The sequence below is a fragment of the Mus caroli genome, chromosome 12 (genome assembly GCF_900094665.2).
Source record: "Mus caroli chromosome 12, CAROLI_EIJ_v1.1, whole genome shotgun sequence".
Taxonomy (NCBI): Eukaryota; Metazoa; Chordata; class Mammalia; order Rodentia; family Muridae; genus Mus; species Mus caroli.
Window position 1 is genome coordinate 7,912,934 of NC_034581.1, and position 15,319 is coordinate 7,928,252.

A 15,319-nucleotide genomic window follows, 5' to 3' on the forward strand; every position below is an offset into this window, starting at 1 on the left:
AAAAAAAAAAAAAACCATACAAACCAAAACAGCGATTCTTTTAAAAAACTGTAGATAAGTAAATAAAATAAATTATATAGCTCTATCAGTATACTCGAGATCTCAGAGAAACCTTCCCCTTTTTGTATATGTTGTGTCTTTCCTATTTTTTTTAACCATATTTCACCCTCAGGACATTGTACATGTTTCTTGAAAGTCTGTCATCTTTAAATCACAAAGTGATTCCTATTTAAAAGGTAGGAGGATCCTTCAATGTCTCTCAATGTGAGTTTCCTTGGAAACCTAGAAGACTACAAATCCCAGGCTATCCCCAGCAAATACAACCCAGCCTCATTATGAAGCATTTGCGTGTCTTATCTTTTGTGTAGTGTAGACTGTCATGTACGTTGTCAACTCATCACACTTGGTCTAGTAGTGTATCTCCCTAACCCCTGTTTTAACTTGCCAAACTGCTTTCTAATGATGGAGCACTAAAGTCAGTCAGGCCTTTTCTGAGCTTTCTGTTAGATCATCATCTGTTAGTCATTAATAAAAATAATGCTTCAAAGGCATTTAATGTTGGATAACCTAAGAGGGATTGTTTCTCTTTGTTTAGTAATTTATAAAGGAATAGAGAGTGAACGAGACAGAACATGCTGCTGGGAAATAATGACTTGGTGGTATTTGCGGAATTTAAATTAGCTACTAGTTGAAACTAACATAAATTGATTCTTGCTATTCATTATTTTGGAGAGAAAAAAAAGATGTAAAACATGTTTGATTTTTTTTTTTTTTGAAGATTTGACTTCTATAAGAGATTTAAGTTAAATATTAAATTACTTGCAAAGAAATATGTTAATAAATAATTACGATTAATGGTACTATTCCCTAGAAAAGTACTAGTTTAGGTTACATCTCCGTTAGACACTAATACCTTTTCTTTCTCTCTATTTTTTTTCAAGACAGGGTTTCTTTGTGTAGCCCTGGCTGTCTTGGAACTCACTGTGTAGACCAGGCTGGGCTTGAACTCAGGGATCCACCTGTTTCTACTTCACAAGCACTGGGATTAAGGGTGTGAGCCACTTTGCCCAGCTGCTAATATATCTTTTATAAAGATACTTTATTTCAGAATGGTACAGAGTCCAAGTCCTTTAAAAAGTGTGATTTACTGGTTCTCAAGTTTGAATCACCTGAAATCTTACTTAGACTATAATTCACATGCACTAACACGGAGCCTGAGACCTGGAGTGTTCCCAGGGTACGAGATACTGTTTTCTGGTCCTCGGATTACATTCTGAATATCAGGTCTATGAATTATGTTATGGTCCTCTAACTTGTAACAAGGGCAGCGCCTGTTACCTGCCATCGTTTGCAGAGCCTTTTGCAGGGATTTATGAAACACTGCTGAATTCACACTGCAGTCTTGCCACACCTGCCTGACATGGAATGTGCAGTTGTGTTTTCTTTGTTTCCAAAATTTGTGGTTTTAATTTCTCTTATAGAAAATATTGATAGATGCAAGCCAAAACTCTTCGAAGTCTCTTGTGTTATTGAAGTTCTTGTGTTATGACAATTGAGATTAGTTATCTAGGGAAAGGGAACTATTAGTGTGAAGCCTTGCAGCTTCAAAATGTGTGCCTTTGGGAAATAACTTAAAATCAAAACATAAAAATTCTGATTAGTATTACTTTTTATTATAAAGGTTGGGTTATTATAATAATTTCAGGAAGGAATGTGTCCTCTTTGTTAATAGGAAACCAAAGGACAGCCTTTTATCAATAAAATACTTTTCTCTTTAATGGGTTTGGGAAAAAAAAATTCAGTTAGGCTCCTACCAATTTCGTTATAGCCATGAATAACTATGAATTTATTTTTTTTAAGACACTATAAAATTACTTTGTCTGCAAATTAGAGGTCTAGCTTAAGTCTTTTGTGGCTAACAACATCAGTAGGGTTGTGTGTCTTTTTGGATGCTCAAGGGGGAAGGAAATGTTTCCTGTCATACTATTAATTTTTTGACTTCTACTCCTTAACTCCATGTGATGTGAAATACTTTTATTTTTAAAAGTAGAATGAATAGTACTTAAATGTAAATGAGTTTTGTGTGGTTTCTTTTGTTTACTGTTTATTGAGTAGTCTGTATATGCTATCCTTGACGTTTGTTATTGTTACTATAAACATTTGCTCAGATCTGATGGCCAAAAGAAAGGAAGAAAATTTCTGCTCTCCTGAAAATGCTAAAAGACCAAGACAAGAAGAACTGGAAGATTTTGATAAAGACGGAGATGAAGATGAATGTACAATTTCTTTCACGAATGGAACATCTACTTTGGTAAGTGTAAAATTACAAAATAATGTTTTTCAACTGATTTATTTCTCGTGATCATTTTATATGTCACATTTTAAAATAATCTGTAGTCAGGAGGAAGCAGTAAGTGTTTTAGAGAGCTGGGTAAAAATAGCATCTGATTTTGAAGTTTGTGTTAATAATTGCAGAAATTAATGAAAATAATGGGAGCAATAACTGTCTTTAGATAAAAGTGGCAAACCTGTATTAAGACCAGTGAAGGTAAATTGCCAGTGTCATGAGTGGAATGGGGTCATGATTACTGACTTCACCCTATGAGCTTTAAAAGGGTAAGAACATACAATTGTCCTTCACACTTACATCTGAGATGCTACTACATACTCAACAAAATGATAAAGTATGAAATAGTAATACCACTAGATTGCAAGAATGAGGAGAAATGAATTGTTTTATATATTGTTGATGGGATTGTAAATTGTTACCACTATGGAGAAGTTTGTTTCTGAGAAAACAATATAAAATTGTACTAGATTTATCCTAGTACAGAGCATAGTATATTTCTAATAGCTTTATTCATGAATGGTTAAATTCAAAATAAATCCACATGTGATTTTAAATTTAAAATAAATCCATGTTTGATTTCGTGATTAACCTGTGATAATCTGTTTCATGAATTATTGCTTAGCAGTGACAGAAAGTCAGAGCCTGAAAGAGGCAATAGTGGACAGTTCGGCTAAATGAACAAAAAGAAACTCCTAAGATTATGTTTTGCATAAGCTTATTTATTTGGCGTCCTTGCAATAACATTCGCAGAAGTAAAGCTAGGCAAGTGGTTGTGGTGTGTTGGAAGGGATGTGATCATACTTACATCCCATACAACATGAGAGATCTTGTGCAGGGAAAACCCGGGGTGTTTAGACTGTCAGTGACACTGTCTTGCTCAAGATACTGTGCTTTCTTGAAATGTTACCATTGGCAGAAGCTGAGTGAAGAGTACATAGGGTCTGATGTCTTAATAATTGCATGTGACTGCAATTACCTTAAAAATATTTTTTAAAAGTTCATCAATTATACCTGATATCCTAATCATGCAGTGATGTAAATATTTCTCCTTTTTGATGAGGTATATAGAGTTTGTAAAGAACCCATAAAATGCTGATCACATTAGAGTACTCTCTAAAATAATAAGGACTGGCAAAATCTGTTTTTTTATTCTGGTACTTAATATCTATGAAGTACAGGAGAGCATTATTAGCCAAATACTGCTTAAACCATCTATAAACTTAGTTATGACATTTTATAATATGGGGGGGGGTTGCTTTACAAATTTGGGAATCCTACCTTTTTGTCTTTCTTTGTTTTGTTTTGTTTGATATAAACACAGGGTTTCTTTGTGTATCCTTTTTCTGTTCTGGAACAGGCTGGCCTCAAAGTCACAGCTCTGCCTTCCTCTGCCTCCCAAGGCATTCACCACCACCTCCCGACTTGGAAATCCTACATTCTTTTTATATTACTCGAAGTCATTCAGCTCTTGTAAGTGGCTGAAACAGAATGCCAGAAAAGCATGTGTACAATGCTATTGGAATTCTCTGTTATGAAAATGGAATGCCATACTAGAAAATGATTCCACGTTCAGACCATAGCCAGACAGTCTTCTTTCAGAAATATTCTAAAACACTTTTGTATTTAATAGTTGTACTCCACCAGTACTTCTCAGGGAAGTGGACGTGTTGTTCTCTGCCTCCCATAGTATTGAACAACAACTGAATATATTTTTTGATTCCTACACAAATGGAAGACAGATGCACGCTACCAGCATCTGTTGTGTGGAAAAGAGAGTTAGGATTCTGTTGAATGTTGTACAATGCACAGGACAGACTCTAGCAAAACATATTTGACCAGGAGTGCTTTGTGATATATTTGCCAGGTCTTTTAAAGACTATAGAATTAGTGGTATCCTAAAGAAAATTCCCACTTTATTTAATGGTGGTTGTTAAAGTTACTACTGCACACTTGATGATAACTTTTCATTAATAAATACTGTTGGTCTGTCAGATGCTTGAATATTAGTAATGAGTGTATTAAGAGTGATTGATTTTTTTTTTTAATTCCTTTATTGTTAATAGACTGCAGCAGAAGTTGGAATAATTGAGAGTATTCAGCTAAGAAATTTCATGTGTCATTCAATGCTTGGACCTTTTAAGTTTGGTTCTAATGTCAACTTTGTTGTTGGCAATAATGGAAGTAAGTGCCTTCGCTCTCTTTATGCTCTACTTTATGATGACAGTGCATGAGCTTTTCAAATAGCTGGCTATTAATACTGAGGGATATTTAGCACTATACTTTATGGCTTCCTAGAATTTATTCAGTTTGCACTTGAAGAAAATATTGAATTAACCTTAAGTGTTATTTAAGTAGTAGGTATAAGCATTTTCTGTTTTCAGTTGTGTTTTAGATTTATTATTTTATGTGTATGACTGTCTGCATGCATCTATGTGAACCTCATGGATGCACTGCCTTCAGGGTTAAATCCCTTGGAACTGAAGTTACAGATGGTTGTGAGCCACCATGTGGGTGTTGGGAACTGAACCCGGGTCCTGTCTGAGAGCCACAAGTGTTGTTAGTCATTAACCACACTGTCTCTTTTTGTCTTGCTTCCATAATTCCATCCTTCTTCATTCCTTTTTTTTCCTCCCTTTCCATTTTCTTAAGATAGAATCGAAGTTATGTAGTTCAGGCTCACCTGAAATTACTAGGCCAAAGGAGCCCCCTGTCTCCTCAATAGAAATGCACTACAGCAACCTGGTGTAAACACTATAGATAGGACTCAAATGAAGTGCCTTATACATCCAGACTTGGAAGTAGTAATTCCACTGTTGTAATTAATGAGATTCTTATGGGGAGGCTCTGTTTGTGCTGGTACTTGAATGAAACTTAAAGATTCTGTAAGACTCATTTGTCAATAAGTTGAGATGTGCGAGGCACAGATGCTCATTTCTCAGATGTCCAGAGGACAGAAGATGAGCATGGAGAAGGAGGCTTAACTTTAATGTGGTCTAATCATGTGGTACATGGTGGGGAAGGACAGGATATGACATAGGAGAGTCGTATTCTCTGCAGTACTGTTGGGGATCTTAAAGGCTTGATAATGATTTTAGAGTTTTATTCAGATGTCAGAGGATAGCCAGTTAAACATTTTTGTGTGATGGGTTGAAATGGACAAGATTGTTGTGACAGAACAGCTATATTGCAGCAGTTGATGGTAGACAAGCTAGGTGTCAGGGATGACTGAGATAGTGAACAGTCTACCACCTAGTAACAGTGCTAGGCAGTGAAATTAGGCATGTATAACAACACAGTTCCTTTCGGTATTATTACTGCCTTTGTCATTTGGTAAAGAAGGAAAACATTTGGGCAGGAGAGAGTGACTAGAGAAAAGGATATTTATTACAAGGGAAAAAAGTGTAAGAAGTAAAGAAAGAACCATGAGTAGTTTGAATGATTTCTTTTATAAACCTTAATAAAGGAGAATTAACTAAAACATTATACCTGGTAGTAAGGAAAAAATAGTAAGAACTTGAAAGGCATTCCAGGTACTAAATCAAGGCAATCATTAATTTATATTGGCTAAATTTGGTAGTATGTTGTAGAAGATTACAAATGAAATTCAGAAAATAATTACTATATCTATGAATTAAGAGATTTTCAAAGTGGAGCGTTGGTGTTTTATATCTTTTAGAATAAAAAGAATTACACTTCAAAACAGTTAAACATAAAAGAGCTAGAAAATGAATATTCCAATTAAAGATCAAAATATTCAATTAAAATTTAAAATATTAAGTTAAAACGGACAAAATATTAAAAATGTGTGATTTTTAAAATAGTTTTTCTCTATTTAATGTGTTTAATGAATGTGTGTGCTGATTCTGAGGATGCATCTTATAGTGAAAGAGACAACGTTCCTTCTCACGTGGAGTTTTTTTATACTTGAGAGCGATTTTTAAGTTGCTGTGCCTAAAATGTATCATGGAAGGAGTAGCCACAATTAAATTAATGTAATAGCAAATTATGTAAATTAATTACATATATAAATGTAATTAGTTTTATTTATTAGTTTGATGTATCAATTTGGTAGATTGAGTTTCAAGTTGGAAAATATTGACCATTTTCCTCCTGTCATATTGTGTGTAAAAATCTGGTATCTGAAATGTCTGAGTTTTCCTCCTGGTGGTGGTAGTTAGGTAGTTCTGGATGTATAACTTTTCTTAGTTTGCCACTTTACCACTGGAAGAAAATTATAATTGAATTGGTAACATTGAACTTGAGGTTGAGACAAATTGTGGGGTCTTTTGAATGCAGTTATAAAGTCAGCACCTTCTGTCTGTCTCTGAAGTTGTCCATATGTGCCTTTTTAGGTGGGAAGAGTGCTGTGCTCACCGCACTCATAGTTGGTCTTGGTGGAAAAGCAGTTGCTACTAACAGAGGGTCCTCTTTAAAAGGCTTTGTGAAAGCTGGACAGAAGTAAGTGCTTCCTGGATGAGTTGCTTTTTCTTTTTTCCTTTTCTCTTTTTTTTAATCTCTTCCCTCAAATTCCTTCCCTACAGGAGTTTCCCTCCCCTCTCTCCACCCAGTCCCTCTTCCTCATGTCCCCTCTTTCCCAGGTTATCTCCTCCTCTTCCTCCTCCTCCTCTTCCTCCTCTTGGTCCTCCTCCACTTCCCTTCAGAAAAGGGCAGACCTCTCAGGAATATCAACCAAACATGGGATGTCAAGTTGCAATAAGACCGGGCATATCCCTCATGCGAAGGGTAGATGCTTTTGTTGTCTAGTAAGAAGCATGCTTTAGAGCCCTGGAAAGTGTGTGTGTGTGTGTGTGTGTGTGTGTGTGTGTGTGTGTGTGTGTGTGCCAGCACTGCCTTCTGCCTCCTGCTTTCTTCTAAGCAGGTACCTTGTATTACTTGATGCTCTGCATTGTCCACTTAAACTTGTTATTTTGAGGGAAGAAATGGCAGCAGCAAATAGCAATGAAAGTAATTTGGGGATTACCACATGAACTGTCTTTAAGGGTCACAGCATTAGGAAGGCTGAGAACTACTGCCTTTATTATAAAAGATTGCTGTATTATCTGGGAAGGTAGACCAGGACCTGAGAAGTGGGTAGCTAAGTTTACAAAGTGAGAGACTTGGGGCCACTAATTTTAAAATATGAAATGCTATTTCAGACTTAATTTTCTTTTTGTCTGGCTATTTTTGTGCGTGTATGTTTGTGGCCTTTCTTCTTTGGGTCTCTTCTCCCTCCTTCCCTGTCCCTTTTTGGTTCTGCCTCGCTCTGTCATCTTCATTCTGTCTCTTATGATAACTGAGTATGTGACTTTTATCTATGAAGTTTGTGTTTCCTTTCTTACTTTTTGTCTTGGTCTTGGCCACTCTGAGTTTATGTGTACAGACATTTACTAATATTCTAGTTGAGTATCTCGGTAGAAAGGGGGTTTTGTCTCTGTTTCTCTGATCGAGTCAGTGATGGGTACGTGGCTCTTTCTGTCAGTTGGTTAGGTTCACTTCCCTAAAGCTTTTGTTGTGTGCTCCTACATTTCTCTTCAGACTTCATCATCTCACCAGTGTTCTGCACCAGCCTCATTTCTCTGTTGAGACCTCAAAGCTATAACTAACGAACTATTATTTTTTGTCTTAGTCATGTTGAAATTTGAATGAAGAAAAAATTTATCTTGAGGTCATTTTACATGTGCAGAAGTGTTGCAGAGATAATGTAGTGTTTCTTCTCTATTTGTCCCCCAGCTTCCCTAATGTGATCAAGGGTCACTAACATGTACCTAAGGAAGCTTTGTAATGAATTGGCATTCATGCATATACTTCTTAACTGATGTGCATATGCTTTTGTCTGAACTTGGATTCTAAAAGAGAACCTGATTATTCCATGCAGTTTTGGAAATGGGGATAGAGACTGATAGGTGGCTAAGTCCATCTTTTAAGAGGGGCATAGGGAAGTATACAGGAAAGCTGATGTGTATTTCCTGTCACATCTGTAATGTCGAGTGAAGCTCATTTTGAATTTTTTTCCCTGTGTTTCGTGTACATGTTAAAGGGTGGGGTTTATTGACAAATCCATAAGAAGTTTGTCAAAGATTTTATGTAATTGCTAATTATAATCATTTTATATGAGATGCTTATATGAGTTGGGAAATTCTGCCTTTTATGTGTTGGACAATTAAATATTTGTCCTTTCACCTACATGTTTTCCTGCCACTATGATTTTAATGAAAGTTGAAGTAGGAAAATAAAATTGAATTTACTGTATATGTTTATTTGTTTTTCTGGGACAGAGTTTGTTTCTCTTTTGTAGCCCTGGCTGTCTTGGTACTCGCTCTATACATCAGACTGCCCTTGAACTCACGAAAGATCCACCTGCCTCGCCTCTGCCTCCCAAGTGCTGGGATTAATAGCATGCTCCACCACTGCCTGGCTAATGTATATTTTTTTAGACAGACAGACAGACAGAGACCTGGCTAATGTATATTTTTTAGACAGACAGACAGAGACCTGGCTAATGTATATTTTTTAGACAGACAGACAGACACACACACACACACACACACACACATCTTAGTTCTTCTTATACTATGAAAAAAACATGACCAAAACAGTTTATAGAAGAAAATATATAATTGGCTTATGGTGGTTCAGAGAGCTACATTCCATAATGGGGGAGCAAAGGCATGGTGGAATCAAGAGCTAAGAGCTTACTTGATCTTGATCTATAGATAGGAGGCAGAGCACTGGGAATCATATGAATTATTTAAGACCTCAGTGCCTTCCCTTAGTGACACTCCCTCAACAAGGCCATAGAGTCTCTAATCCTTCCCAAACAGTTCCTGCAGCTGAGGACCAACTATTTAAACATGAGCTGGTGGGGGCTGTTCTCATCCAGATTGCACTCTCTGACCATAGGCTCATAGCCTATCAATGCAAAGTATGTTTACTTGAACTTGCTCATAAGGAACAAGCTAGGACTCAGCACCCTTCCATGGCCTCTGCCTCAGCTCCTGCCTGCAGGTTCCTGCCCTGCGTGAGTTCCATCCCTGATGTCTTTCAGTAAAGGACTACAGCGTAGAAATGTTGTTCATAACCTGCTTATTAGCCTGTTTGAGAACCCATGACTACTAGCCCAAAGAATGGTACCACCCACAATTTCCTCAGCTAACCCCTACTAACCACTAATTAAGAAAGTGCCCTACAGCTGGATCTTAGGGCAGTTTCATAGGGGAATAGCAATAGCAGCTGTTTACAGCAAGTTCAAGACCAGCCAAAGGTTACTTGGTGAGGCCTGGTTAGGATGATCCTTGATTATATAATTCACAGGTGTCAGGTAGGATAATGTCAATTGTAACTAAAACTTTTAAGTTTCAATTTTTCGAGACAAGGTTTCTCTATGTAACCCTGGCTGTCCTGGAACTCTGTACACCAGGCTGGCCTTGAATTCACAGAGATTCCTTACTCTGCCTCCATAGTGCTGAGATTAAATTGTACTCTGCCATCACCTGGCTGAAATAACCAAAATTTGTACAAACACAATTTTGCTGTTTTGCACACCATAGTCAATTTTTGATGATTGTTCTTATTTATTTTTCTGTCAGATAGAGTGCTTCTGACAGACACACAGTGATAGACTAAGACCTTGCTAATTTTCAGAAGCATTAGGCGGATAGCTTAGGGAATTTGAAAGTTTCAGTAATCTAATGTAATTGCATCATACCATCCTGTAATTTTGGTTAACCTCATTGTTTCAGCTCAGCAGATATCTCAATAACATTAAGGAACAGAGGAGATGATGCCTTCAGGGCAAATGTGTATGGTGACTCTATAGTTGTGCAGCAACACATTAGTGTGGATGGAAGTCGATCTTACAAGCTAAAAAGTGAAAAAGGTTTGTTGGTTTTCTTATTTCTTACAAAATGTTAGTAAATAGTTGAAAGAGTTCTTGTGATTGTCCCTAAATATCCTTCTAGTTTCTTGGGATCTTGTTTTGACTTGCTTGGTTGTAAAAATAGTCACACACACACACACACACACACACACGTATGTGCATATATTATACCTAGTTGTTGCTGTAGGACATAAAGTCAGCAAGCATCATGTTTAACAGAATTAATTTGAAGTAAGCTGTGTTATTTTGTTTTCAACTATAGATTTTGTTTTTTCCCGTTGATCTCTATGGCTTAGAGCTAGCAGAAGGTAGAACAGGGCACACAGGAAGGAGAGGGGAGTGTTTAGTTATTGAAGAAGATACAGGCTGGGTGCCACAGGAAGAAGTATGCACAGTTACTGCGTGTGGGCTTTTTCCTTCCTCTGTTTGGACAGTGACTATTATGTCACTCTGATACTACATATATTTACTGCAGTTTTTTGTTTGTTATTGGCATGACAAAAGGTGTTCAATATTTGCATTTTATAGATAATTGTATATTTTCTCTGCATTTTACATGGAGACTGGTCTTTGTGTTTTTATAACCAGGCACCGTGGTTTCTACTAGGAAAGAAGAGCTGATCGCAATTCTTGACCATTTTAACATCCAGGTAATTGCTAAATTTGTTTTTCAGATTAATTAGTGAACCTATCATTTTATTGGCATGAATATAAGTAAATAAGATTGCTTCATGAGTAAATTGATGAAAGAGTATGCACTCCATTTTTTAGTGAATCCCCTTAAATTCAACTAATTCAACTCATATTTTTAGTGCATTTTTGTTAGCATAATCAAGAATATCTTTTTAGAATTTATTTTAATAGTGGCATAGAATTTCTGTGCAGTAAATATTTCGTGACTACTCAAGAGACAGGAACTGTGGTGGGGCTGTTGATCTAGGGTTAGTGTCAAGGTGTCTGACAGTAACATTAGGTCATATTTTTAAGTCACATATAGTCAGGCGGTAGTGGCACGTACCTTTAATTCCAGCACTTAGGAGGTAGAGGCAGGCGTTCAAATGTATCTCTGTGAGTTTGAGACCAGCCTGGTCTACAAAGCGAGTTCCAGCACAGCCAGGGTTACACAGAGAAACCCTGTCTCCAAAAAACAAGCAAACAACCAAAAGAAGTCAGATATAATTAAGATCTAGGAAAGGATTGGAAAATATTTTTCTTGTGCTCTTCCTTTTCCTTCCTTTGTTTTTTTGAAATAAAGACTCAATATGTAGTTTTGGCTGGCCCAGAACTCAATATGTAGATCAGGCTGAGATTCTATTTCTGCCTCCCTTCCCATGTGCTGGAGTTAAATATGAACACCACTACACTGAACTGTAAGCATTTTTTAAAGCAGTAAAAAGCAACAGAATTTTACTTAAAAGAAGATGTTTTTTAAAAAACATTGGTTTACTTTAAAAATCAACAGTTACCATTTTTAATGGTAATAATGAAAGTTTGTTTGTTATACTAATCCTGTATAATTAACCTGTGAATACCATTTTTAGCATCATATATTGCTTTGTTACTAGTGCCAGAGCTATGATTAAATAAGTACCTGAATCTTTTTAAGCAAATTTATATTTAAAGCCTTTTTATTTTATATATTTTAGTAGTCAATAGTAATTTTGTTTAAGCTATGGCTTATTTAAAATGACTTGTGTTCCAAAAGTAAAATAATATATTTTTCCATTGTTTTTCTATTATCTTCACAAAATTATGAAGACATGAAAAATCTTAAAGTACTGATGTGAAAAAAAACAGTAGTTGCCACCCTGGTTCTGGTCACAGATAACTGGGTTGCACGTCTTTTGTGTAATGTAAAAAGCTCACCAAGTTGCCCAAGCTATGCAACAGGGGTAAGGGTAGATAAAATGCAGGAGAGCTGACTCACAAGCTAAATATTTATGTATATTGCCCTTCATGTTGGTAACATTGAATGGTAACCTGTATGAAAGCGAAAGCCTATTTCCTTTGTGTGTGTGTGGGGGGGGGGGGGGGGGTGTGGGTGTGTGGTATGCATGTACGTAGTGTGTGAATGCTTGTGTGTGTGGAGGGTCAAAGTTGATACTGGCTACCCTCAGTTGCTTGCAACTTTATTGAGTCAGCGTTTCTCATTGAACTTTAGGCTTGCCAGTTCCTGCTAGTCTACCTAGCCAGCTTGCCCTGGAGATTTTTGTCTCTGTCCCCAAAATGCTAGAGTTAAAGTTGGCTGCTTCCTGATTGGTTTTTTACATGGTTCTGGGGGTCTGAATACTGTTCATTTGAGTGCATAGCAAGTGTTTTAGCCACTTTACTAAGCCATTTTACTAAATCCTGAAAAACCTAAGAAAAGCACATAAGAGGTGTCTTGAGCTTATACATTCTATAGTAGAATATTGAATATGACTACAATATATTTTGATTTTGTTCAGTTTTGAAATATAACTCTGTGTTAAAAATGTGTAACTAGGTTTTTTGTTTTGTTTTGTATTAATCCTAACACTACAAACTTTGATTACAGATTAACTGTCTTGATTGACCACTTGGTTTGGTTTAAAGTTTTAAAATGAATATTTTTTTAATGCCTTTGTTAAAAAATTTGTTTCAGGTGGATAATCCGGTTTCTGTTTTAACACAAGAGATGAGCAAGCAGTTCTTACAGTCCAAAAATGAGGGAGACAAATACAAAGTAAGAGACTAGAAGTACAAACTAACAGGTCATGCTTTCACATACATATAAACTTGCTCATATAATGGGCATTGAGATCCTTCTCCTTCAGAATCACACACTTTTTTTTTTTTTAAATAGCCAATAAATAAGAATATTTATTTTAAATATTTTTAAAGAAAACAAGGGAGCAAACTTTTTTAAGTTTTCAAAATCACCATCTGCAATTCATTCATTGAGAGAGATGCCATATTTTTGTTTTATCACACCAACACCNNAAAGTAAGACTAAAAAAGAGTTGGGCAGGATAGATTAAGAGTACTTCCTTTTATATCTAACTTATTTCCTTGTCTTTTGATCCAAGGTGTCAAATCACTTGGTTCCCCCCCCCCATTTGGGGGGGCACAAAAGACTGGCAAGCCTATCCTGATTTCTTTGATATCTTAAAATAATATTGTAAAAGTAGATTTAAATTGCCAAGTAAGATGTAAGTGTGGGGCTGGAGAGATGGCTCAGCGGTTAAGAGCACTGAGTGCTCTTCTTGAGGTCTTGAGTTCAATTCCCAGCAACCACATGGTGGTCATAACTGTCTGTAATGGGGTCTGATGCCCTCTTCTGCTGTGTATGAAGATGGGACAGTGCACTCACATACATCAGATGATTTAAAAAGTTAACTATAATGCTTTATTTTTTTAAATTTGAGTTTTTATTCTAAAATAATAGATTATTTTTTAAATAACATTTGAGGAAATATGATGGAATGAACAATTGACTCATAAATAGCCTAATAATAAACTTTAAACCATTTAAAACTTTAAAAGATTTGTTCTTAGTAGTTTATGCGTATGCTTAGATATTTAATGCCTTTTGTGTAACTTTTTTAGACGTTTTGAGGGCCAAATTTTCTTTTTGTCTTTACACTACAAACCTACAGAATCCTCATTGTATTTTTGTTTTTGTTGCTATAGTTCTTCATGAAAGCAACCCAGCTGGAACAGATGAAGGAAGATTATTCATATATTATGGAAACCAAAGAAAGAACAAAGGAACAAATAAATCAGGGAGAAGAGGTGAGTAAATACTGTAAATCTTTTTGAGATGAGTTCAGTTTCTAGAGTGCTTAAGGTAAAAGTATAATAAAATTATATTTTTATTTATATGTCTGTGCCTTCATTTCATGAATGGCAGTTTTTGTAGCTACTGAAGTATATGACATTTAATTTTTATAACTAAGGTATTTAATATCTTCATTTTTGTTTTACAATAATGAGTGTATATATATATATGTGTGTGTGTGTGTATTCATACATACATACATGTATGTCTTAGTTCCCCTTTTAGACTAAACTAGAAGATATGATGGTATTTTATATTATATCATACTTTATGTATAACTAATTGGTTGTGCAAGGCATCACTGGTTCTCATTATAGATAGTTTTAAAATGTTATATTACATTTATTTTGCTGGGTAAAAATCACAAGCTGATGTTAAACATAATATGCACTCATAGTATGATGGCTCATCACATCAGCAAGATACACTCCGTAAGTGGCCAGAGGTTTGCTAGCTGCTATCATATCATATCTTAACACTTTAGCCACAAGGCTAATTGCTTGAATTGTTGCCTTGTTTTGTTTTTGTTTTTCAAGACAGGGCTGGCATTCCTGGAGACCAGGCTAGTCTCAAACATAGAGATCTAACTGCCTCCCTAGTTTTGGAATTAAAGGTGTGTGCTACCATTGTTAGGTGAACCTTTGAATTTTTAAATCACTCCCATCAGTCATATCCTGTTTCATTTTGTTTTAAGCAACATTTTGAATGACTTTAATGGCAATTATCAAGGAGGAAGTTGGTTATACTAATTAGAAATATAGGAGTAAAATCTGATCTTGATTACATTCTTGAGTCCAAATATGTAATATATTTTATTTAGATCACTCAGGAGAGCAGGAAAGGCAGACCAACCCTGACCCATGAGAAGAATTCATGGGAGCCCTATAATTATAGCCAGACAAGAGAGACTTGAGAGGGAAGTGGTCATGGCTGAGAGATGTAAACATTGACAGAACTTCTTGATACTAAGTTGCAAAGTCTTCACAGATGTCTGTGGCAGGGTAGGTTTCAGTAGTGAGAAAAATAAGAGCCAAGTTTGTAGAGCTAGGAAATGGAGCAGAATCGGCTAGTTTTCATGAAACTTGGCGAGAATGGAAATACCTTTGGAAGTGGAGTAGTGCCCATGGATAGTAGTTTTGTTTGTCTGAAAGAGAAATGAGACTATAGGGTCCAAGACAGGGAGTGGATGGAGACTAGACATTTTTCTTTTTCTCTTTCTCTTTCTCTTTCTCTTTCTCTTTCTCTTTCTCTTTCTCTTTCTCTTTCTCTTTCTCTTTCTCTTTCTCTTTCTCTT

The 15,319-nt window shown here is 36.0% G+C and overlaps 1 protein-coding gene across 1 annotated transcript in view; it reads left to right on the plus strand.

The window, feature by feature from the left end:
* The window catches only part of Smc6 (structural maintenance of chromosomes 6), a 62,794-nt gene that overhangs the window by 3,844 nt on the left and 43,631 nt on the right, over nucleotides 1–15,319 (plus strand). The window contains exons 2-8 of the mRNA XM_021178880.2: nucleotides 2,169–2,311; nucleotides 4,414–4,531; nucleotides 6,703–6,808; nucleotides 10,090–10,226; nucleotides 10,815–10,876; nucleotides 12,850–12,930; nucleotides 13,878–13,979. Coding sequence (XP_021034539.1) covers nucleotides 2,174–2,311; nucleotides 4,414–4,531; nucleotides 6,703–6,808; nucleotides 10,090–10,226; nucleotides 10,815–10,876; nucleotides 12,850–12,930; nucleotides 13,878–13,979 — 744 coding nt within the window. The 5' untranslated portion in view covers nucleotides 2,169–2,173. The remainder of the gene's footprint in view (nucleotides 1–2,168; nucleotides 2,312–4,413; nucleotides 4,532–6,702; nucleotides 6,809–10,089; nucleotides 10,227–10,814; nucleotides 10,877–12,849; nucleotides 12,931–13,877; nucleotides 13,980–15,319) is intronic.